The sequence below is a fragment of the Psittacula echo genome (assembly GCF_963264785.1).
Source record: "Psittacula echo genome assembly, chromosome: 4".
NCBI lineage: Eukaryota > Metazoa > Chordata > Aves > Psittaciformes > Psittacidae > Psittacula > Psittacula echo.
Genome location: NC_137738.1, coordinates 39,782,065 through 39,808,401, shown reverse-complemented (window position 1 = coordinate 39,808,401; position 26,337 = coordinate 39,782,065). Strand labels below are relative to the sequence as shown.

General features: G+C 39.3%; 1 protein-coding gene across 3 annotated transcripts; it reads left to right on the top strand.

Moving 5' to 3' along the window:
• The first annotated feature begins 41 nt into the window (after positions 1-41).
• On the top strand, positions 42-24,127 carry LATS1 (large tumor suppressor kinase 1). 3 transcript variants are annotated; one of them, XM_080615376.1, is made up of 8 exons: positions 42-498; positions 4,912-5,419; positions 9,445-9,595; positions 11,443-12,971; positions 16,700-17,282; positions 18,385-18,567; positions 18,802-18,908; positions 19,934-24,127. In XM_080615376.1, the coding sequence occupies exons 2-8, from the start codon at positions 5,069-5,071 to the stop codon at positions 20,447-20,449; spliced, it is 3,420 nt and encodes a 1,139-aa protein (XP_080471502.1). In that variant the 5' UTR covers positions 42-498; positions 4,912-5,068; the 3' UTR covers positions 20,450-24,127. The 3 variants fall into 3 exon arrangements, 2 of the variants coding, with proteins under 2 accessions (XP_080471502.1, XP_080471501.1); XM_080615375.1 differs by having other exon boundaries at positions 130-265; XR_013956588.1 differs by lacking the exons at positions 18,385-18,567; positions 18,802-18,908; positions 19,934-24,127 and adding an exon at positions 13,869-13,935 and having other exon boundaries at positions 130-265; positions 16,700-16,809.
• Positions 24,128-26,337: the final 2,210 nt, after the last annotated feature.

The window sequence follows — 26,337 nt, the reverse complement described above, 5'->3', positions numbered from 1 at the left end:
TTGCGCGAGGGGGGGCGCCAGCCGCGCAAGGCAGGCCGGGAGCTGCCCATATCCGGGAAGCCCTCCGCGGCAGAGACACCGAGAAAATGGCGGCGCCGAACTGAGAGGCCCGTGGCGGCGGCGGCAGGCGCTGGCGGAGGGATTGAGGAGCCGCTGCCGGCATCGCGGAGGGCTGCGGCGGTCGTCGCCGCAAGGGCGGGGCTGAGCTCTGTGCGCCCACGCCCGGCCCCGGGGCGCTGCCGCCGCCGCCGCCTTCTCGCCGCAGGTGGGTCCGTTGCGCCGCGGTGGTCAAGGAGGGGCGGCGGTGAGGCTGGGCAGAGGCCGCTGGTGAGGTCTGAGAGGCCGAGGCGCGGCCCAAGCTCGGGTACGAGCGAGCCCGCTCCGGCACAGCAGCCCAGGGAGAGCTGGGCCCTTCTTGCACTGCCGGGAGCTGGCGGGACGCGGCCGCGGGAGACGTTGCCGGCTCCGGTTCCCCGCTCAGAGTTGGTGTTTCGGAAGGTAGCTTCTCGTTCGCTGGGAGTCAGCTTCTCGGGAGGGGCAGCGGGGCACTTGCGCCGCCGCTGGGCGAGTGTTCCTCCTGCTCTGCGGTGGTTCTGGGCCCCGCAGGCCAGGACGAGGAGGAGAGGGCCGGCGGTGTGGGTAGCCCAGAGCCGCTGCACCAGACCGCCCTCGGGTCACGAGCTGGGGCTGGCTGGGCGGCAAAGCGCGGTGTCCCGGTGCAGTGGTATGGAGCCGCGATACTTGTGGCTGTCGTACGCCCAGCGCTGCAACGCTGCCGGGCCAGGTGGCTCTTGACGCGCTGCTGTGCTGCAGAAGTCTCCTTGGTACCGGCCTGTGCCAGCGCAGCGCACACTTTCGTTCTCGGCCGCTGTGCTGCTGTAGCCGTAAAGATCACTTTTGCATGCGCTAGAAATGTGCCGCGGCTACTGGGAATAACCGGGAATATGTTTGTCCATAAGGAGAGCTGTGCCCTGTTGAGGGAGACAGCAGAATGTAAAAATGGAAACAAGCAGGGCAAACACACAGTGTTCCCAGTGTTCAGCTAGCCTCTGGTCATTTCCAGCTCAGTCTCCCCTGACTCTGTGTAGTTGTGTTCATTTACTAATTTCAGGGTCCAGTTTTCTCCTCATCCGATGGAAACTTTTAGCATTGGAAATTCATCCTGTAGCAGATCACTTTACGGCTCAATGACCTGTTATCTGAAGAACAGTTTCCTTTTGTTGGTTTGAACCAAGCCTCTACAGACTTGATTTTACATCTCCCAAATTCTTTGTTGTTTTATCTCCCCCCGAGGAATAAAGCATTGTGATTATGTATGAAATAACTTATTACAATAGCAGATGAGAGATGGAACCAAAATAGATTAATATGTGGCATTCCATACTTAGTTGGAAATATGAATGTTTAAAAGTATGTCAGAAACTTTTGTAGGTTAGAGATGTTACAGATCCATTACAAAGCTGTGTATTATTTTCTGCAGAAGAACTTGAAAGACATTGACAGTTGCATGCAACCATTCTGAGTTTTCATTCAAATGCCATTTTTTAAGTCCAGTCTTTCATGATTATACTGTAAAAATAAAAGTTGGGGGTCTTTTTTCTTGACAGCTTGACTTGTAGAGGAAATTACCACATATTTTGAAAAGAACTGAAAAATTATTATTTTTAATTACTTTAGGGGAGAACTTCAGCAGCAGAAACAGCTGCATTAACAAACAGATCTATCACACTTAATGGTACAAAACTGCAAGGGGGAAGAGATGTCAGTTCTCTTGGATACAGTTTCTGGTTGCTAGTTAAGAGGTACAGAATTGAGATGGATTTGAGATGGATTTCTTCCTGAGCAGTCAAAACTTTCTTGCTTTAGAAGTTATGTGAATATCTGTAAGAGGAGGTGGCTTCTGAATTTTGAGGCTTGCACACAAAGCAAGGTGAGCTACAGTAATACTTGCTTTTTTGTACTTCATTTAAGGGGAGCACCTATTCAGTTGGGTTTGTGAGCAATTAAGACTGTAGTTTGCATGTACATCAAACTGCTGTTACCCATCACTGATGCCAAAAGAAACAACCCACCAAGAAAAAGTTACAATTTTTTATCGGGGTAAGTCCCTTAGCTTGATTCACTCTTTATGGCCTTACAAATGCTTATGCTGGCACTGAAAAGTGATGGGAGATAAGTGGACTGGCTGGGTTACACTGGTAAAGCCCTGCTTCTGAAAAAAATTATGTGAAAGTGCAGCTTTATTTTCCAAGACTGCTTAGTCTTGGAAATATCCCGTTATGCTGCAGTTGCCAGAGTAATAGCCATCAAACACTTGGAGCATCCCTGTCTTAAAGTTCACAAAGCACCTTAGAAAGAAATATGATTCTCTCAGCTTTGCATCTAAAGAAATGGGAGCACAAGCTGATTGTGCCCTCCCTCAGTGGTAGACTCTGGGTCTCCTCATTTACAGTTTAAGTGTCCTGTTTATTTAACCTTGATTTCTCTGAGGGGTTTTACATTTGTTTATCTCAACTACCTGTGGTGTAACCATAAAATGAATATTGAAATGCCAGATGAAGTTATGGTGAAATACACAGGTGCAAAACAACTGTTTTCTCCTGAATTCCAGGCCTTTGGAACTTGTTGAAAGGAATAACTTGTGTAGGGATTTATTTTTTTTTCCTCTTATTGGTATGTGTGTGGCATAAGATCAATACCAACTGTTTTATTTAGATTGATAATGGTGAGCTAGGCATTACTCCTAATTTTGATTGAATTTGAACAGGTAATCTAAATTACTAAGCCTTGTTGTCTTATGTTTTGTGATGAGTTTATGCTAGAGGTTTCACTCTTCTGGAGGTAGCAGTTCTTTCGTTATTAATTGTAGTTCCTCACACTTGGGTATCCAGCATGTGTTTTGAAGCAGGTCTCTTGGAAAGAAAAGGAACATCCGTAGCAAAACTAGTAAAATGGTCTAAATATAGTTACTTGGAAAAAGTGTTTTTGACAAAGTATTTTCAGTGCGGTCTTAAATATAGCCTGTTTTGAAAGTGGCCAAAATTAATTACATTTTAATTGCTCTCATGCCATACTTCCTGCTGAATCCAAATTTCTTAATGCTTTGAGCAAAACTTCACTGTTTATTAATAAAATTCACTTATGTCTGTTGATTTTTCCTTACTCAGTGAGCACTGAAGAATTGTCTGTTATCAGACTGCAGGAAGTACTTTGGTAGTTATATTAATTTAAGGTTTCAAACCATCACAGGTCAAAGAAAGCACTTAAGATAGTTCCATTAGAGAAACTGTTATTTCTGAAGTGGATCTCCAAGGAGAATGGGACAAAGTGGGCTTCCCTCCCTTGTGTTTCTTTTCATAGTCCTTATTTATGTATTACTTCAAGCTTTCAGGGATTACTAATTTATGGTAGCATGTGTACTTAATTTACATAATTTGCATATGTATTAGACATATATAGTTCTTTTTGCTATTAATTTGTTATCTTATTCTTCCTCAATCAACTGAATCATCGATTGGTTTATGACAGTGCAAATACTGTAGCAGTAAAAGCTGGATGAAGTGAATGACTTTTGTGTAGATTGTGTAGAACTTAGACACCTGTTTAATTTGAGAAACATGAGCTACATCTTTGAGACAAAAGATGCAGACATCTGAATCATCAAAAATAATCCTTCGGAAAACTAGGAATGCAAATTTTAGCACTGTGAGAAATAGAAACAGGAAATTAAAACAATTTCAGTATTGCTGTTGTTAGACTTTACGTTATAGTACAGGAACACTGTTAGTTGAGCTTTACTGTTTCTCTAGTTGCTTGTGAAGAAGAGACAGTGCTGAAAGATGACATTTTTGTGTCTTGTGCTATGTTAGTAACTGATCTTCCTCCATGGAGTAGTAGATACTGCAGAAGTTCTATTTTGTGATATTCTAAAGAGGTAAATGCTCTGTAACTTCTTCAATGTTCCACCTTAGTTGCTCTATCCTTTGCCTCACCACTCACACTACTAACTAGTGCACAGCACAAATGCAAACTCAGGTTCTCTGCAGACACAGGGTTCTTTCCCTGATGAGTCAGCGCCTTCAAAGTGCAAACGCTTTTTGTTTGTTTTTGGCAGAAAGTTCTGTTTCCCTTACCAAATGTCACAGCTATGCTCTCACTGAATTTGATGCTTGAGTTGTTAAACAGTTTTACAATGAAAAAATTTGATTAAATTTTCTTTGTTTTCTTTCTCCCTGCTCTCACCTTCCCTTTTGTAAAATAAATTAAAAAATAACTATTGATGAAGGCTGATTCAAGAAAACTTGAGCTAAGAGGCTGTGAAAGCTTAGAAAACCCTAAACAGGTTTAAATGGTGCATCGTACAAGAAGTCATAAATTTGCACGAGATGAGCTAGGCAAGTGTTTACTTTTTACATATGTGACTGCTGCAGAATGGGTAAAATCATGGTGATTATGTACTCTCACTGATGTAGTTTGTTCTTCTCGCTTCCATCTACTTGAGGAGCGTGATGTCAGGATTGTTGGAACAACCTGGGGTATTAGGTCCACGTCCCAGTGAGCTGGGTAGTAGAGTTGGTACCTTCAGCTATAGGAGTGTTGGTGGAGAGAATGTGGGTGATGAACAGAGACAGCACCCAGCAGAAAGGAAGGGCACACACAGCCATTCATACCTGCTCTAGAAAGCTCTGTCCACCAGACTGAGTTCCTCTTCCCTCTGTCCATGGCCTTTGCAATTCAGGACCATTTGGGCTCGAGGTGCCTAAACCATGTTTTATTAATGTACTGTTTGAAGCCTGGCGTGGTTTAACCGTAAAGGCAGTGCTGCATGTGAACATTTCCTTGCCACCAGTGCTACATTGTGAACTTTGTCACTGCTGTATGTGTAACAGGATTGTTTTGTTTTATTAACAGGATAGAAGTTTGGGTTGTGACGAACTCCAGCACTACAGGAACCATGGTTTCTCAGTGAAGAGCCACTGCTTTCCCCAGTTCTAAAACTACCAGTCACCCTTCCTTGAATTTTGGTGTGTGCGAGTCCTTGGTGGAGGCTGCATATATACATGTTTTCATGAAGAGAAGTGAGAAGCCAGAAGGTTATAGACAGATGAGGCCTAAGACTTTTCCTGCCAGTAACTATACTGGCAGCAGCCAGCAGATGCTACAGGAAATACGAGAGAGCCTCAGGAATTTACCTAAACCCTCAGATGCTGCTAAAGCTGATCATAGCATGGGTAAAATGTTATCTGAAGATCCAAGACATGGCAGAAATCCCCCCAAATTTGTAACATATCATAAAGTTTTGCAGGAGATCAGAAACTCACTTCTGCCTTTTGCAAATGAAACAACCTCAGCTGTCAAAGGAACATCAGAGGTTAATCGACAGATGCTGCAAGACTTACAAGCTGCTGGCTTTGATGAGGTGAAATGTTTTATTTTCAAGATTTGGTGTGCTGCTAACTATAAACCATTAGTTCAGGTTGGAGGGGGTGTTGATGGTGATGAAATGGCTGAACTGCATATGATAAGCAAAATGGGGTCTTCAAAACCTGGTAGGTTTCTAATTAGGACGTGCAACTGGCAATAGTAGGGGATGAAGCAAAGGAATAGAAGGATTTAGACAGGCTTGGCTTTTTTTTTTGTTTTAAGCATCTTGTGCAGTTCTTATGTCTTAGGAGACAGTTGTCTTAATTATTTACGCAACTTTAGACAGAGAACTATAGAATTTATTAAATATAAAATATTCTATATTCTATATTCTATATTCTATAGAATGGATTTTGCCTCTGATACTGAATGGGATTTTGGATTATACTCAGTTAAAATATGTTGATAACACATGGCCATTCTGAATTGAAAGGCAGTACCGTATATTTCAGAAATTAATGAGATTTTTACATCTGTGACTAACAGAAACTCAAACTTTGTGGAGAAAGAAATTTTGCTATCCTTCCTTTATGCAATTTGTCCAACCAACGTAAAATAACAAGGTACCCGACAAAGCTAGTTGTCAGGTGTCTTCTCCGTGGTATATTCTCAGGACAAAAATTCTCTTGAAAATCTTGGGCATAAGTAATTATTCTGCTGTTATTTTTATTATAATGACAGGGAACTAAATAATTGTTCAATTTAGTTATTTAAATTATTGACTAAAATTATTTCCATTCATTTTAATAAGTGAAAGGAGTCTGAAATACGGTTTGCAGGAGTAAAAAATGAATACGCTTGTAGCTCCTGTGTTTTTACTGGGACTTGCACATGAAAGTAAATTACACCTGCTTTCATGCCCTCTCTGTGAAACCTGAGTACAAAAGCAGGTTTATAAAAAAGCTAGCAAACCACTCATCTTTCCAAAGGATGAAGGCACAGTACCACAGCAGGGATTGCCTTCACAGGGATGCACTGCTTGCAGTAGTGACGAGTCACAAGTTCTGCTGGCTATGATGCTATGGTATTTGTAGAGGGATCCACCTCCTACCAAGAGTGACTTCCAAAACTATCAACTGGCATTTCCTCAAAAATGTCCTAGTGTCAGGTGCTGATAGTGGTTTTTCGTGTTTCTTTTGCTTTCTCAGATACACAGTGCAGGCTGTGTTTTAGTAAGAATAGAAGAATTTTTTTTTTTTTTAATGATAAAGTATTTCAGAGTATTTGCTCTTCAGTGGTTTGTGCTGAGGTTGTTTTCTTTTTTTCTTTCCTTTCTTAGAGTAGATCAGTTCTCAGATCTATTTTTACAGATAGAACCTTCAGTCAGCTTCGCAAACTAAAGAATGGTATGTGGCTGGCTAATAAACTAGAAAGGTATCTTGGTGTTTTTTGTTTGATCCTTTGTATCTTGAAGCCTTTTGCTTTGTTCTTGTTACAACTGCAAATCCCCAGGACACTTGTGATTCTATGGACCATGTTTCAGGCACAGTGCCAGTGTAAGCTGTCTCTGCCATGTGTTAACACAGAATTGTGTTACCACAATAGTCCATATGGCACTAACCTGTGTACACCACCAGAATGGATAGAGCTCAAGTAGAAAAGCATTTTTCTTGGTGGAGGGTATTTGAGAAAGCAAGTAGGGATGAAATGGGAATGTATTTTGAGCGGGGATTGTTTTATGGACTGGGGTGTTCTGGCTAATTGTGAGCAGCTGGGCTGGGCTGTTTCTGACTTCCACTGGGCATGTTTGTGATTCAGCAGCTCACACACAGAACTTCTTAATTTTGTGATGTCAGGTGCGTTACTGGCTTTCTGTAGAGACTAACCTCCCCAGTATGTCTGTAGTGGAGGCCATGGACGACTGCCAGGTACCAAGTCCATTTTTTAATTTAATTTGATTTGATTTGGACGTATTTGTATTAGCAGTGTTTCCTCATTTCAGCTTTTAATGAGATTTCATCACGGTGTTGAAAATGGATTTAAAGTAAAAACGCAGATTTGTCTCTTTGCCATTATTGCGGAGTCACTGCTTGGTGACTCAGTCACCACTTAAAGTTTTGAAACATAATTTATTTTGTACCTTTTTTTTTTAATATATTGAATATCACAAATGTTCTAGTTATTCCCCCCACCCCTCAAGTAGTAGGAAGTATTCAGTGTTAAAGCTGAACAGATAGATAGATACCTGTCAGTATCAGGTATATACATATAGTGTGTCTATAGATAGTCTGTTACATAGATGTGTAGATGTACAGTAATTATGTGGGAATGCAGTTCATTGGGTTTGGGGGTTTTTTGTGGTGTGGTTTTTTTTTTTTGTTTTTTGTTTTTGTTTTGTTTCGAAAACCATCCTAAATTGCTTACAGGAAATCTTTCTCACTTACTAGGATTCAGGTTCAGTCCTCATATATTCTGTGTAAGGTGATACTGTTAAAGACATTGAGCACTTCATGTCACATAAGTGACCATGTGTTTTGTTCTTCAGCTGGAGAGGAGAGAGATCCTTTGGTTATTAATCATGTTCTCTGGTTAGTGGAGAAGGAACTAAATTTAATCTCTTTAAATAATGCTGGTTCTGTACTTTGAAATTCTGTCTGTTTTTACAGCGTGATGTAAACTTGTAGATTTAGGTTTCTATATTGTAGAATTACTTGGCTTAAAAAAACAGTAAATTTGGGGTTGAAACTGATTGAGAATTCAAGTCAATAGGTAGAAATGAATGATGAGTCCCATAAAAATATGTTCAAATTGGAAATTAAATACTCTGAACACCTTAACCTTCTCTTTGCACAATGATCAAATAGCATGCTGGTGCTGAAAATGTACTTCCTTGCAATGGATCAGTCTTGCCTACAATAGTAGAAGTGTTATAGTCATAACTATGTTGTGAAGGAGCTATAAGATCAAAAGTTGTACTTGCTTTTTCAGCAATGTCATCTGGTCTGTAAAGATTGTGACAACCTTAATACTTTTTGTTTGTTTTAATGTTAAAATCCTCTTTAAGTTTCTGCTTTGTTCGTTGAACTACTGGTTTCTGAGGGCTGTATGTAATTTTCTGGTTTTGTAGTGTTAAAAATGTCCTCCGGCATGGTGAAAGTGTAAATGTGGGTTTGAATGTGAAATCAGTACTGACTGAGCCTGCTTTGATGTCTCATTGATTTTAGTAGGAGATGAATGCTGTCATATGTAGGTAACCTGCTGAAATGCAGGGTGAGCTGAAATGATTGCTTCCATATGACAAAGTACATCCATAAAAAGTCACTAAGGACAGCGTGCTTAATTATAAGAAGTCAGATTTGGTTTAGACTTGAGTCAGTTGCACGAATCCTGTTCAATATAAGTGGGAGAACAGTGCCTGTCTTCTAACAATCTCTGGAATTCTGCTGCATGACCTTGATCTCATTCAAGTCAGTGGAAAAACCACTGGTGCATAATACATTTTCCCTTGACAGAGGTGGGATTGGCCATCAGATCAAAACTTGTGTTTGGAGCTCTAAGAGCACACAACCACAAAAATAACAGATTTCTGCCAATAAGGCTGTCTTCATCAGGAAGAATTCTTAGGGAGAAACTAACAGATATTTGTTGACGGAAGTCATGCTGAGTTGAAGGAAGATGAGCAAAACCCAATGTTCTGAATTTCACGTTAGGGTATCTTTCATAGCATAGCTTAGGTTGGAAAGGACCTCTGGTCATCATGTGACTAGTTGGTACCTGGGTAGTGTGTATGGGTAATAAATGATGATAAAAGCAAGCAGTACGAATGACAAGGTGACAGGATTTACATCACACTACGGTACTTGAACAAGTTAACTTTTTTCCATGAATATCCAGACTATGTTAGTGCTTTGGAGGATCTGTTGTGGGGAAAACATTTTAAAAGTATTTTTAAATTGATTGAGAGAAATCAGTTATGTACTTGTTAAAATTACTGGAGGATATTTGGCAGAATAACCACGATTTTTTAGTATTTTTGCTATTTTCTTGTAAATTATTTTTTGCATATAATTTTGCCTTTAGGATATGGTTATACAAGCTCTTAGACAAACTAACAACCGTAGTATAGAAGCTGCCATCGAATTTATAAGTAAAATGAGCTACCAGGATCCTCGTCGGGAGCAGATGGTTGCAGCAGCAGCAAGGCCTGTGAATGCAGGGATGAAACCACCAGGTAGGTGTATCCATAGTAACTCACTGAGTGTATTCTTATAGGTAAAATGTATAAAACATTAAATTCCTCCTTCATATGCTCACAATGGAACAGGGAGATTTAAGATACAGGGTTTTTTTGCTTTTAAAAATAGAATGTCAAGTATATAGTATAATTCTCCTGAAACATAGGTACGTTTGACGTAAGTTTCTAAAACAATTCTTTTTATAACTAAGTGGGTTTAGTACTGTATGAAAGTATTTCATATCAGGAGTGGCATTCAGATCTCATTTTAGTCATTTTTGACCCTCATTGGTGTGATGCCCATATTTTCTTCTCAGTGTCAGGTGCCATTTAGAAGTCAGTGGTGAGCACTGAATTCTTGTTTTAATTTTTTGTCTCTTTTCACACACACTGCCATGAAGCAGCACTGTGTATGTGTATTTTTGTCTATATATGTGCTTATGTATCGTATGGCTACAGTTTTGTATTATAGGATGTCCTGTTTCAAAATCCCCACTTCTGCTTAATTTTCTGTTTGGTTCCAGATTTTGTTTGTATGGTTTTTAAGGCAGACTTCATATTTTTATAGGTGTTAGGGGACAGACTGTAGCTATAGTAGCAACAGAGTCAAAATGTTACCACTTGCTATTATTGCTCTCTTAACACATGCAAGCACGTTTTTAATACATCTTGATGCTTTTCTTTTTTTAACAGGCTTTAGTAGCATACTCCTAAATGACTTTCAAATGCAGCAGAAATACTGAACTTCATTCAAATAACAGTTGAGTGCTGAGCTGCCAGCACTCTAAACTTACGTTTTAAGTTGGCCGTATAGGTATGAGGAAGAATTGGTATCAAGAGTAGCCAAGTACAGCATTATTTTAATTTAGACTGTGAAGCAGATTTAGTTGGTGCTTACATGAATCTTCTAGCTAAATGCCACCATTTAGCCATGAATTTCATTGTTACTTATGAAGATAGTTGTTAACACGTTCTTTAACTGAAGACACGGTGACTTTGAGCAGTTACACTACTACGTGTGTTTACAAGTGCTTCAGTAATAATGTAAAAAGCACAATAAGTCTGCATGCACTCTCAGTTCCTTGTGTATTAATTTGTTTGTATGATGCAAAATAACACCTATGAAGTAAATACATTGTAGAGTTAAGGTTTGCTTTCATGCAGTTTGAATTCTTGCTTCTCTACAACACTTTTACTCATAAAACCGTAACTTTTACAGTATCAAATTTCACATGCAAGGAATAAAAGAAGTTTGGATGAACTGCATGAATACAAGAGTGTAAGCAGGCTTTCTGATTGGACAACATTCAGTTTTAGCTTAAAAACACTTAAATGTTTTGTAAGTGTTAAACTGGAAGGAATAGCGACGTGACTAAACGTATCTTTTTCCATGCTACTGCTTTATTTCATTAGTACTGTGTATCTCTTGAGAGTTACTTGTATGCATGATTAGTGTGTCTGATAAGATGGGCATACATAGTGTGCTGATATGTAGGCATACATAATGTGCCTAATAATTGTGCACATTCCCATCCTTTTTTCAATTAAAAATTGAGTGCATCTGCAATTGAAGCAAAATGCATCTTCAAAAAAGTAATTTCAAAAAACTCTGATACTAGAGTTTTATTGCATTCTTTGCTCTACACTATGTACTGAACATATAACCGTAGCTTGTTGTGTACTGCTAGATAGAGATAATTTTTTTGTGTGAAGTACAGTGGATTGTGCTATGTTGGAGAATTCCCATCTTATTTCTGCAGTAATTAATGCAAAAGAATAAAATATCCAAAGCAGTAAATGGAAATTATTTCTAGTAATATAAATGTGTTTTCTTTTTGTTAAAGGAGGGACTGTACAGCAATCTGTTAACCGCAAGCAGAGCTGGAAGGGTTCTAAGGAGTCCTTGGTTCCTCAGCGGCATGGCCCTTCCCTAGGAGATGGTGTAGTTTATCGCTCAGAAAGCCCCAGCTCTCAGCCTGATGTGGGAAGGCCACTGTCTGGATCTGGCATTGCAGCATTTGCTCAGGCTCATCCTGGCAATGGACAGAGAGTGAATCCCCCGCCTCTACCACAGATAAGGAGTGTTACTCCTCCTCCTCCACCTCCTCGAGGACACACACCCCCTCCAAGGGGAACAACTCCTCCACCTCCTTCCTGGGAACCAAACTCTCAAACAAAGCGTTACTCTGGAAACATGGAGTATGTGATCTCCCGTATTTCTCCGGTGCCACCAGGAGCATGGCAAGATGGTTACCCACCTCCACCTATGAATCCTCCACCCATAAATTCTTCCACGCAGGGTCAGCGAGGCATGAGCACTGTCCCCATTGGCAGGCAGCCAATAATCATGCAGAGTTCTGCCAACAGCAAATTTAGTTTTCCCTCAGGAAGAGCTGGAATGCAAAATGGCAGTTGTCAGGCAGAGTTCATAGTTCACCAGAATATGGTGTCTGGGAACTCGGTGAGTCGCCAGCCACCCCCATACCCCATGAATCCAACCAACAGGCAAAGTCCCACAGCGCTACAGATGCAGGCAGGGGGATCTGCTCCTCCTTCAGCGTATACCAATGGGAATCTTCCTCAGGCAATGATAGTGCCAAATAGAAATAGTCACAACATGGAACTTTACAATACAACTGTAGCTGGAATACCTGCGTCTTGGTCACAGCCTTCCCCTGTGCAGCCGCAGTCATCGCCTGGCAATGGGCATGACATGCCTGCATGGCAACCCAATGTTCCTGTACGGTCAAATTCTTTCAACAACCATCATGGCAATAGGCAGAGTCACTCCAGCAACTCTCAGCCTTCAGCTACAACAGTAACAGCTATAACACCAGCTCCCATTCAGCCACCAGTAAAAAGTATGCGTGTGTTAAAACCTGAGCTACAGACTGCCCTAGCGCCCAGTCACCCTTCCTGGATGCCACAGCCAGTGCAATCTGTTCAGACCATTCCTTTCTCTGAGAGTCCCTCTACAAACATGGCAGTTATGGCCCCTGTTGGAGAGGCTCCAAATTACCAGGGTCCCCCACCACCTTACCCAAAACACTTGTTACACCAGAATCCCTCTGTCAATCTGTACGAGACAGGACCCAAGCTCAACAAGGAGGAGCCACCTATTTTATCCAAGGAGGATGAGAACGAAAAGAATTACGAATGTGTTGATTCAACAGATAAAGAAAAGAAACAAATTACAACATCACCTGTTCCTGTTAGAAAAAACAAGAAAGATGAAGAAAGAAGAGAGTCCCGCATTCAAAGCTATTCCCCTCAGGCCTTTAAATTCTTCATGGAGCAGCATGTGGAGAATATACTGAAGTCGCATCAACAGCGTTTGCATCGGAAAAAACAACTAGAGAATGAAATGATGCGGGTAAACTCTTCATTCTTTTTAAACCTCTGACTAGAACTGTTCCTGTATTACTTTGAAGAAGTATATCTTAATTGTAGGATGCTTAAATAGTGCAGATAAATAGGACATTGTGGTGTATCATGCTATAAAAATCTGTTGTTAGGTTGGTTTTTTTTTTAAGAGACAAACTGCAGGTACAACCAAAGCAGGGACAAGTCATAAGCTAGTTAATGTGTTAATGTAGTCACGCAAACAGTGATACCTTTTATGTTCTGCAGTTTGTTTCCAGTAGTGACAAGGGGATTTTAAGTTTAAATTAAAAAAATAAAATCTATATTAAAAAGTTAGATTTTTAGAATGAAAGAGACATGGTACCTTTTGCCTCCAGCTCCAGACTGTAAGAGGATCTCTTTAAATGATGGGTAACTGAATGGGATAATAAAACCCAGACATCAATAAAAACATGTAAAATCAACTTCTTTTTCCAATATGAAGTCTCAGTAGTCTATTTCTGGGATTTCAGTGTTCTACTAAACCAAATCCAAAGGGTAAAAGGTGGAGCTGATACATACATGTCATTTCAGAAGAGGAAATAGCGAGAAGTAGCGCAGTTAAGATTTGCAAAAATGGAAGTTCGAGATGTATTACTTATGTCTATTTCTTAACAATTGTAGCTGAAAATTTGACATATATGTACCTTTTAATTCTATAAACAAATGCATTTGGCTTATGCCGCTTTCTTTAAGTGCTGTTTTTTAAATCTGTGTTTTCTTTTTGAAAATTTTTACTGTAAATTGTCATATTTTTTAAGTGTTTGCTTAATCACCAATATGTAAATGTTAGCAAGATTTCTTCCTGGAACTCTTTCTAGATCTTTATTCTTAGTCTTCTCTCTTTCCTTTTCACTTCCACTAACAGCTGATTTAAACTGTTAAGGTGTGGGAAGCTTTCCTGAACTCTGTAGCCTCCATCCCTGTGTAGACAAGTAAGATTCTGGAGCAAAAGTCTTTATTAAGAATAGCATGATCCCTTTTTAGAGGGCTTTGCATGCAATCCTGCATCAAAATTAAGCATGAATTTATTTTGACTATTTTTGAGTATTTAAATGTAAGATTATAATTGATGTTGATTTGCAAACTTCACTTTCCCTTCTTACTGTCTTGTGTTCCATAGTATCTCAAGCATAAGTATTACTTATATAAAAGCATTGATACAACTTTCCTTGATACTTTTGTTGTGCATTTAAAGCACTGTAGTAAATGCCTTATAAAATGCAGGTTTTGATATTTGTACTAGATTTACAGCTGGGATGTTTAATTACAGGCTGAAGGGTGGAAAATGGGGTATTATGCTGCAGCAGACCTCTCCTTTTTGACCAGAGTACAGGAGAGGAATTCCACAACAGTGGGATCCCACTAGAGAACTACCTACCCTCGCAGGATGCTGTATTTCTAGCATATGTGATATTTTTCTGTGCCATCAGGTTTCCTAAAGAATAGAGTGGAGCTATCTCAAGAATATTTATCCACATTTAGATGTGTGAATTTGGCCAAGAATTATGCTAGGTGTCTTTGCTGCAAAGAGAAACTAAAGTAATGATTTAAGATACAGCAAGATGAGAAGGGAGAAGAACAAGAGTGAATTGCATGATACAGAGCAATTCAGAAAGTTCTTGTGTCCGGCATTGACTAGAAATAATGGGACATGTATGTGCATGAGCATTTGTGAGCTGACAAATTTGGTTAATTCTTGGTAAATGCTCTAGCTGAGGAGAGTTGTAGGGGAAAATCAGCAATGCAGAGTGATCAGTTTGTGATTGATATTTGTTTTAGTGGATGGCATAGGAAAAAGTGCAGATGCCTGGTTCTAACTATGCTAAATGCTGGCTGGCTGATGCTGACAAAAAAATTTGTCTGAAATTTGAAACAATCTTCCCCATTTAAATCTTACTGTACTGATGTTCCTTGTGAAGTTTGCTTGGGTAGACAAGTGTTTTGTATGCATTTTTCCTAATTGCATCTCCTTTGGATCCATTTTTGTTATGATGCCTGTAAGAAATTTACTGTGTTCTAGCACCGTTTTCTTTAATACATGATATACAGTATTCCTAAAAGCATTTTTAAGACACTGAATGATATCTAGTTTGTCTTTTACCTTACTGTTTTTCTCAGTCACATCTGTTATATTTTGCTTCAAATTATGTTCTAAGTTAGGCAAAGTATAAGTCATCTATTAACATGAGGTTATACAGGCCAAGACTAGTGGTTACCTAATCCTGGTGACAGTCCTGAGTACTGTTATGCAGACAGTGTCTTAAACAGTTGAAGTTTTAAGGAGATGGCAGCAGCAAGATTTGGTATTAAGAGTCACTAAGATGTGACGATAAGCAATTGAAAAATTCACAGTTGTGATGTTTGCAGGTGTTCAGTTTGGCTTCAGTTTTATGATTAGAATGTCCAGGAAAAAATAAGGGAATATACGGTAGGTTGAACTTGGAAATCATTGCTGTAGGATGGTGATTTCAAGCCAGGTTGGTAGATAGAGATGCTATGAAAAAGGGAGCATATAAGATTTTGAAAATGCTGACAGAAAACAAAAGGAAGAATGAGCATCAAGCTGTGTGGGGGTAGCATCACAGAGAAAAGAATATAAAAACTGAAGAAAGATTCTGTTCACATTGAAACCAAAAAGAAGAGGGAATCAGATTCCAGGGCCTGAAATGTGCCAAGAAAAATGGCACTGGAGTCGAATGGCACTTCAAAGGAATTGAAACCAGCAAAAATACACTAGGAAGAAGCCAGGCTGGAATATGAGGAGAATGCTCAGTGTGATTCTTGTAGATAAGGGTTTCCATGCTGTAGGTTATTTATTATGTATGGCCTTGTGAGTGTTTCAGCTGTCAGAATGTTAGTGGTATTGGTCAAAACAACAGGGATGTTCATTCAAGATAGGGGTATATACACAGATAGGAGCCAAGAACAGATACCATGGAGAGGAGTGAGATGCTTCTGAGAAACTGCTCTGCCTAACTAGTTGGTATGCAGAGTGGAGACAGGTAGAGACTGTGACTGGAGTGTTGTTAGAAAGAGGTGGGTTATGTGATAAGAGGAAAGGTCTAGGCTTGTGGCTGAGACACGTGCTTGGTGTGGGCAGGCAGTAGGAAATGTTACCAGATAGATCTGGTTAATGTAGCTACACAGGGAAGCATGAGAGGGAGAGAGCTGCATGCTTCCTCTTGCAACTGAAGTTCCACTGACAGCAGAAGTTTAGTGGCTTCTGCTCTAGCTAGAGAGTGGAAGCCTTTCCCACAGCAGCTCCTGAAGTAGCCCTCAGCAACCCGCTGCTTCTGGGCTTATATTGGCTTCCTTTAGCTCTGCAAAGAGAATGAGGGAAGCAGTTGATGCACACACTGTTACTCAGATAAGTATTATTGGCAGCAGTTTTTATCAGTAGTTTGTAAATTACCCTTTCTCACCTTGAGAACATATTCCTTTCTCAAGAACCTTCTGGTGCATGGCACCTCATGCATTTTGGTGTTGAAAGTGATCCTTTTTTTTTTTTTCCATCACTCCTACATGTTTTCACAGAATCTTAATGTGTACATTAAACCAGAACAAAACCCTTTTAAGTATTATTTTCCATGCTGTATATAAGTATTTGGTTTGCTCTGCCTAAGCCTTGTAAATATAAGATCACCAAGAATTAAGAGTGCCATTCACTCTTCAGATTTAATTCTGTTTGCTGCACAGGTTGGGTTGTCACCAGAAGCCCGAGATCAAATGAGGAAAATGTTGTGCCAGAAAGAGTCTAATTATATTCGACTAAGAAGAGCTAAAATGGACAAGTCGATGTTTGTAAAAATTAAAACCCTGGGAGTTGGTGCATTTGGAGAAGTTTGCTTAGCAAGAAAAGTGGATACTAATGCGTTATATGCAACCAAAACACTGAGGAAAAAAGACGTCTTGCTTAGAAATCAAGTTGCTCACGTGAAAGCTGAGCGGGATATCCTTGCAGAAGCTGATAATGAATGGGTGGTTCGCCTGTACTATTCCTTCCAAGATAAGGACAATTTGTACTTTGTAATGGACTACATTCCAGGAGGTGATATGATGAGTCTTCTAATTAGAATGGGTGTATTTCCAGAAAATCTGGCACGCTTCTACACAGCAGAACTGACCTGTGCAGTTGAAAGTGTTCATAAAATGGGCTTCATCCACAGAGATATTAAACCCGATAATATCTTGATAGACCGTGATGGTCATATTAAATTGACTGACTTTGGGCTCTGTACAGGTTTTCGATGGACCCATGATTCAAAATACTACCAGAGTGGTAAGAGAAATATAAAAGGCTTCTTTGTTCCTTTGTTGACATGTCATTCTTTGCAAGGAATTAAATAATAAATTAGTAGAAGGAAGACTTTGCTGTTTAATTTATGAACAATATGTCTGCACACTACTCAGACTGTAGAAAGCAATGTTTAGTGTGGGAGAGTTTGTAAGTGTGAGCATTGATTCCTTAAGGAAGAAGGAATGATTTATGCTGTTGTAAATTTGTCCCATTAGTGGTTTCTGAAACTTGGAAAGAGAAGATCCCAGCACTAACAAGATAATTACATAGACAACAGTCTGTACTCTGAAACTACATTTACATTATTACTATTACATTTAAAACTATCTTAAGGATAGTTTTAAAAAAAAACCCAAAACTTGCCCCAAGTTCTGAGTTTCTCATGAACTTTTAGTGTAACCCATTGATTTCTGAGAAAGGTTTAAGTAGGCTTATAGAAATCCTACTTGATTACTTAAAACATCAACTAAAAGAAAGAGCAAAAAAACCTCACAGTTCCAGGAGTGTTAAAATACAAATTTTGTAATAAGCTATTTTTAATTTTCAAAAATGAAACTGTATCATCAAAAACAATTTTTAAATTACTTTTGACTTGTTTTTATCAAAATATCATGTATCTTAGGCCACACTTACACAGTCTCTGGAGGGAAGCTGAAGATTTAAAACCTGATTTTATTTTTTGATGCTTTAAATATTGTGGGGTTCTGTTTACATGAGAGCAAGAACAATATACATCCTGTACCCTCAATGTGATTATGTTAAGGAAAAACTAATTAAAAATTAAACTTGACACTTTCTCAGAGTTATGTAAAAAAAAACAAAAACAAAAAAAAAAAAAAACAACAACAACAACAAAAAAAAAAAAAAAACTGAAAAAAACCCCACTGTTCTCAAAAGCTGGTAGTTTATATCATAAGCAAGAAGCCAAAATCTTGCTGTTAATGACCATTTCAACTCTCAGATTGATCACTGAAATTGAAGCTGACTTTGTCTTGTAACAAGAAATGTTAACAGATCAAGAAAATGTCATACTAGATAAGAACTAATCTTCATCAATTTTGGCATCTTTCTCACTCGATTATAGGTGATCATGCACGTCAAGACAGTATGGATTTCAGCAGTGAATGGGGTGACCCAGCAAATTGCAGATGTGGAGATCGGCTGAAGCCACTTGAACGTAGGGCTGCACGTCAGCATCAGCGTTGTCTGGCCCATTCCCTTGTTGGCACACCCAATTATATTGCACCAGAAGTGTTGTTGCGAACAGGTAATGCATTTCTGTATGGTAATCTCACTGCAAAGTAACTGATTTTCAGGTAGCTTGCTTCACCTTCCTGACACCACCACTTTTGCCAAGTATGTAATATTTTGACAAAAAGTAAATAGTTGTTAATATGGAAATCTTAAGTATTGAATTCTGTTGTGAACCCTTTTTATTCTTAGAAATACAAGATTAAAATTATACTAAGGCTTTGACTACCTTGTTTTGACTTCATTTCAGGTTACACACAGTTGTGTGACTGGTGGAGTGTCGGAGTAATTCTCTTTGAAATGCTGGTAGGGCAGCCCCCGTTCCTGGCACAAACACCACTGGAAACACAAATGAAGGTATTTTAAAAGCCTGGCATTAATAGTCTGAAAAGTAGGCTTGAAACTTGCATAGTCTTTCTAATTTGTAGTGGGATCAAAGGTGATTTTGAGAGTGCTGCTCTATCCAAGCATGCTATAAAATAACACAGTTTTAAACTTCACATTACTATGGTGGTGCACTTAATTTGTAAAGGGACTTCAAGGATCATGTTCATGTCTTTTATCTGGTCATAAGTAAACATGCCAACTAATAATCACATTTCAGATCTTGGCCATTCCCTCTCACTTCTTGAACCTGTTGCAGTTGTTATTTCCACTTTTTTCTCCTCTTCCAGCATCTGAGTGTTCTTTTCCCACCACTTGTCTTCCATGCCTGCTTACCTGCAGATTTCCTTTGTATTGTAATGTATCTGCAGATTGTGATATATCTGCAGATGCTCAGCATGCAGAGGTGGAGGAGCAGCATATAACTGTGGCTCCTCAGGGTTATGGGCAGCTGGGAGCCATTGGTTCCTTCCTTCCTGAGCCCCAGCTGCTTCAGAGGAACCACCAGGGCAATCTTCTACAGGTGCCATTTTTGCAAAAGTGCATTCAGCTTGCAAGATAGTAGTTGGCTTGGCTGTAGTGCAGGATTGGATTTTATTATTTTAAGTCTGTTAATCTTTCCAGTGCATCAAATAAATCATCATTCGTTTGCCTCACCTTCTTTTTAAGATTGTAAGCCATATGCCTGATACCGGGTTCCAGGTGCTGGATTTCATTGTACTTTTGTTGGTTTATAGTAGGGGCATTCCCTACTATGCCAGACTCTAGATTTGGAATGTGAATAAACTTTACCTGCATTTTGTCAGATTTCCAGGCAAAATACCCGTTGTGTTTCTGAAGGCGTAGCTTCACGTTTTCCCCTCTCTTGAGTGAAAACACACATATTGAACGATTGCTTTGTGGCTATTTGAAGTATTTTTGGTTTGTTGTTTTAATTTTCACTGTTTTTTCCTTCTTGTGAAATCATATATGGAGTAACACCTCTTCTTGCTTTCAAGGTTATCAACTGGCAAACTGCACTTCATATTCCACCTCAAGCTAAATTGACTCCAGAAGCCTCCGATCTTATTATTAAACTCTGCCGAGGGCCAGAAGATCGTTTAGGCAAAAATGGTGCAGATGAAATAAAAGCTCATCCGTTTTTTAAAACAATTGATTTTTCAAGTGATCTACGACGGCAGTCTGCTTTCTACATTCCCAAAATTGCTCATCCCACAGACACATCCAACTTTGATCCAGTTGATCCAGATAAATTGTGGAGTGATGACGATAAGGAGGGGAACAGAAATGATACACTCAATGGATGGTACAAAAATGGCAAACATCCTGAACATGCTTTCTATGAGTTCACCTTCCGAAGGTTTTTTGATGACAATGGCTACCCATACAACAATCCAAAGCCCATTGAGTATGAGTATGGTAGTTCCCAAAACTCAGAACAGCAGTCAGATGATGATGATGACGACGAACAGGCAGGTAGAAGAGTTCAGAACCGTGACCTGGTTTATGTTTAGTAGAGGAATAAAGATTAAAAACTAAATAAACTTATTTTGCAGCTGAAGTTTTTGAGAAGTATCTTAAGAGAATTGAGAAAAGATTGCTGCAGTAAATACATGCACACTTTTTATTTTTTAAACACTAAGGAAATTGTGTCTTTTCTTTCCCTCTCTGTACATTTTGTTTCTCCAGAATACAGGAAAATCCTTCTCAAGCATTAATTTATTCCAGCATTATTAATTGTTTAATTTAGAAAAGAGCGATCTGATGTTAGGTAAAAAAAAAAATAATAATCACTTGAATTTTATTATTGGTTCTCTGTACTCTAAGTACTCAAAATAGGAAACAGTGATCAAGGGGTTTGTTTTTTTTTTTTCCTGAAGATGATGCCTGTTATGTATTTGTACATATGCTGAATAATTTTAGAAAACAAATCTCTGCTTCAGAACTTTTAATGAGTCTTTCCTTGCATTGACCAAATATAAAACCTACTTTATGCTTAATAGAGCTTTCTGATACATTTCTGAAGAGGAAAAAGGAAAAAGCTGCTGTACCCTCACTTCTCACTGTATTTAGCTTGATAATTCACAGTATTGGAAAAACTGAGCCATCTATCTGGTGAAATGTTTCCAGCTGCTGTAGTAGTGGTATAGTTCTCAGCTTTGGAAGAAGAAAGTATCAGTCTTTGCTATAGTGTGATTGTAAAGTGATAAAGAATTAGAAGTAGTATCTTATTAAATAGTAATTGAATTTAACATTAGTAATGCTGTAGCATGTGCCTGGTACTCCTAAAGCAGAAAGACTGCTCTCTCGGGAGCAACTCGATTGTATCCTGTCATCAGTTCTCCTATAATTATGAGAGGAAATGAAACTTTAGGAAAAACACTTTTTGAAATGTAGTTTAGTTTCCTGACTAAATCCAAACTGTAAAAAGTGTGTACAGTTCTGCTTTAGTTGAGATTTTTAGTTTGAAAAATAAATTCTAGAATAATTTTTTTATTACAGGTTTGAGATAGTAATGGAGAAAGATGATAAATTATAGCATTTGAGACTGTTGTTGTGGAGACCAGTTTCACTGGCTTTAATAGTTTTTATCCTAGTTATGCAGACAGTGAGGAGAAATGTCATGCACCAGTCCATCTGAGCCATCACTACAGTTTCAGTGGTCCATCTTTCACAGTCCCATTCATAACCGAATTAGGAACTGAACAGCTGTGTCTGCTGCCTTCTGCATTACTGTTTTCACAATTTCACTCAGCAGGTGAGCAGACATCCCCTTGGGTCTCATGGTGGGAGGGTACTGAGCCTGCTGAAGTTGCTGGGACCAGGGAGGGGGGGCAACCCTCTGAGCAGCTTCCCTGGGACAAGACCAGGAGCTACAGGTGAGAGGCAGGAAGAGTTACGGGGTTTACCCCTCTTTCTCTCTCCCCTGCTTTCTCCTGAAGCTAACACAGTGGTAAAGAAAATGCACTATTTTTAGTATATTTCATGTCTTTTGTAACATTGCCTCCTCCTTGGAATTGAATTCCAAAGGATAATCTAGTATTGCGCGTGTAAGCATTACTGCTTTCTTGAGTTATTTGTGCCACTGCACTGGCATTGTGACTGTCTAAAAATCGTGAAATTGGTGTTCATAACTGTTCTTGCAACAAACGCCAGGTACTAGTTTACTTTTCTCACTAAGCTGGTTCAAGAAATTCTGGTGCACTTCAGCCCATTTATTCCCTTTCTGTGTGTGTCTCTTTGTGCCAGTGCAACTGTCTGCAGTTCTAAGCTAAATACTAGATCAGTGAAAAAACTGCTTGGTATTTACAAGACACCTCTGAATGCTAAAAGTGTTCAACTGAGTGATCCAGTTTCCAGTGTGGTCCAAAATCTGATTTATATTGGCATAACTGAGGAAGGAGTAAACTGCAGAAAAGGCAGTTTGGCAGCCTTTTCTGCCAAAAGCAGGGGGAACTGTCTTAAACAGACTTCGTTACAGGAGAAAACATTTGTGGAAGTTCATCCCTCTACTGTGAAGTCTTTATCATGGTTAGAAGATGGTTTTCTTTTCTCAAGCAGGTAGTTAGTTACTTTCTGTAATGAAAATGGGTTTGTATCTTAATAAAATTCATGTTGTCTGCTTGTTCCACAGTTGTTGAAATAGAATAGCTTTTAAGATTCATTTCATTTAGCCTAAATATTATAAAGTGGCTGCAGTGTATAACTACTCCATTTTATATATTATGTAAAAAAGATTGTTTTCCATGTAAATAAACTTTTAAGATTATCCTCCTTCATACGAAGTATCCCAGTAAAACTGGTCTATTTGTCTTGGAGTAAAGTATAATATATTACTGGTTAAAAGGTGATTTAATCAAGCCTGCTTTACTGTTTATGAAGTGTGCAGAGAACATAATGTCAATTCTTCATTAAATTGACTATTAAAATTGCATTTTTTATCTGAGTATATTTCTCCTCTGCCTGCATTGTATTATGGTTTATCCAGTTTTACACTATAACTGGTCTTTAGCCAGTGTGTTGGAAAAAAAAAAAGGTCCTCTAAAGGCATCACTGCAGTTCCATAAAAGCAAAACTATTTGCTTATTTTAAGGACATGTGCAAGTACTGAAATATTAAATATTCTGCCATTTTAAAGAAATATAGGGAGAGCTCATACCAGTAGAATTTGGTAGATGCTTCTGGCATTTTCTGTTACTTTGTGTTAGAAGTTGTAGTGTACCTTGTTTGAATTTTGCCACCTATATGCTGCAGTATTGTATATTTTCTTGCAGAAATGCAGTGTGTTACAGTCCAAGGTCTCTGAGACAGTTAGTTTTACATAAATGTTGTCAGAACTGTCCAACATGCTGTGCCTGACCCATGTTTGAAACTTGTTGTTTCATATGTAGATTTGGAGTCTGTTGAGATTCTTCATAGCTGCTGCTTAAAACATGGGTGTTTCACTGGTGACCTGTGATGGGGATTGGTTTGTACAGACAGGTGAGCAGAGAGGCTCTTAACCAGCAGCTGTGGAATTCTGCAGTAAGTTTTAGTTCAGGTTACTTTCACTTTGTATAGCATGAAAGCAAATTTCTCTTTTATGTTCTCTTGTATACATATTAATTGTATTTATAAAATGTTCTATAATCCTGTAACTGTACTGTAAATACTATTTGATACTCAGTGGCATTCTATCCTAGGGCAGGCCCTCTTGCTGTGTCTTTTCTATCCTCTATTTGTAATAGAATCTATAGGATACATGGCTAGGAAGTCTCTTTGAGACTGAAGTTATCTTCTGCTGTTGCAAAGCTGTGAGTGGAAATGATTTATTTAGACTCCTTTTAATATTATTCAGCTAACAGGCAGTGCAGTGGGTGGGTTCTTAGATGATGCAGCTGCCAGCCAAGATATTATTAGGCTTTGGTTTCAGATGACTTTGGTGTTTCAGATCAGACCTTAAAATCTGTTTGCTTTAATTGAACCAAAGCAAAAAGATTATAAATTGGGTCAATATCGTAGTAAAATGTTTGAATGCCTTAAGATGCTCTTTATAAAGGCACTGTTCAAGTTTACTGATTTATATATATCTATATAGATATATATAGATATATCCCATATGTGTATATGTATGTATAATGTCTTTGTATTATAAATATCCTTCTGATTGCCGGTTCTTTTGGATCCTCCAATTAAATACATAGACCACAGCACTACTCTGCTTAAGCAAATTCATTTATTACACGCCCAGTTAGTAAATTTATATGTTGCATTATCCCACACCTATAGCAAGTTACTCACTGATCCTTTGAATATTCTATACTTGTCTCTGTCATGACATGGGCATCCCCCTTTCAACAGGTCTCTGCGTACTTGTGTGGTATTGTGATCTCTGAATGCTCACTGGTACGTCTGGGTTTCCTGGGGTTAAGTAGTGGTGGTGGCTGGAACCAACATCTTTAAGCCCCCTGGTATTCCTATGAAAAGAACATGCATCTTTTATGCTGAATTTTCCAGTAGGTACCCACAGCGTCCGTCTCCTTCGTGCAGGAGAGTCAGACTTCCTGTCTACACCCAGCACAGGCAGCTTCCTTGTCTATGCTGACTGAACTGTTAGCGCAGCATGCGTATTTGACCGAGGGCATATGCATGCATGGATGGTTGACACTTAAAAGTTACTTCAGAACAAGAGAGAGAATTCCAGCGCTTGTGCGCAGCCTCACTGAATTATTAGCTGCTGGTAATCGTTGACATTCCTGAGTTTTAGAAACTTTTGTTTTCTCAAAATCAGTTTCTGTAGCATAACACCTGCTGGGGTAATAAAAAATTACAGTTGATCTTTATAAGAAATGAAAATCAAATCCTTGGTTTTGCTAATCAAATACCAGATGTAAACAGCAGTTGCCCAAGTGTGTTTATTTTTCTTCAGATCCCTCTCCCCAAGTCCCTTTTACCCTGCAACAGCTCTACTGGTTAACAAAAAAATTGCATGTGTAATACCAGAAATGTCCTTGTACTTGGCTGTCATCTCATGTCTGTAACCTCAAAAGTATACATTCTGATGTTGAAGAATTCAATGTATTAGTGCTCTTTCCCTGTCCTCTGCTGCCTCTTTCATCAAAATAATTAAATCTTAGTTATTTATTATGCATACATCATGTATCATGGAGCTGTTCCTTTTCTTGAGAAATATGACAACATATAACAATTTTCATGTTATTAGGAGGGAGAATAGTCTTCTTTAAGTGCACACGTCAAACTGCTGACACAGAAACCAGTGTCTTATTGCAGAGACTGTTATATCCTAATTCTTATACCTTCGGTTTGAGGGGACTGAGTGGAAGTATGGCATCATTTTTCATTCATTAGCCACCTACAAATGGAAAGAGGGTAATCTCTCTAGCTCTCATCAACCAAGTGATGTGATACAGTAACGTTTAGAATTGATGAAACTCACCAACAGCTTTATCTTATAGCTAAAGTAATGTAGGAAGGGTGGTTTTAAATTCAGGCACTCAAAGGGATAGACTAACATTGCCAATTTAACAATGTTAAACAGGTAAAAATAGAAAAGTGGAAGGGGAGGAATGGATGTGACTACATAATGCCACAGGTCTTCTGAGTTCACTGTAACAGATTGTCATAAACCTCCTGCATTGTGCCCAGCCTTTAGATCCTCTTTGTTGCTAAGCAGCTGTGTCTGTTTAAGATGGGTGATAGCTTAACTGCTCCAACAGGGGCACCATACCCAAGGACGGTGTCTCAGCACACGGTTTTCCCAGGACCAGTAGCACATGGTGTGGTTTTCTTTCCAAGACCACCACCCTTTCTAACAGCTTGAAGAGGTGGAGGCAGTCACAAAGCTATGAGTTATCATTGAGAACAATGAGTTATAATGAGAAATCAATAAATGCTATGCACTAGGCAAACCGCATCATTGTGGATTATGGAATGTAAATAGCTGAAGGAAGCCCCTCTTTACAGGTTGACCCTACTTCTGCTCAGCCTGCTGCTGGGGCAGGCCCAGCCTGCTGGTTCCTCACCACAGTGTCTTTCCTCCTCAGAGGTATGAACTTAGGAGGGGTGGTTTATAGCTTATCTCTGCTCTCAGGCCCCTCATGTGCTGCTGTCAGGTTACACCTGTGGCAATACATACCAACTTTGACCACAGTCTTATGTTAAAATACATTTAAAATTCAAACGCTATTTCACAGCAGCGTTTTTAATATAACCGACATGCCTAAGGTGGCTAAGGTATCTTTCCACCATTGAATACATACCTACCTGTGAGATGAAATATAATCCCGTTTAGACCCAAACACGCCTGACCGCCCCTAGCCGCCGCCGCGGGTCTTCTAACGGGCGCGGTGGAGCAGTCCCGAACCTTGGAACACTCTCTGCAGCGCAGGCGCACTGCACTCCT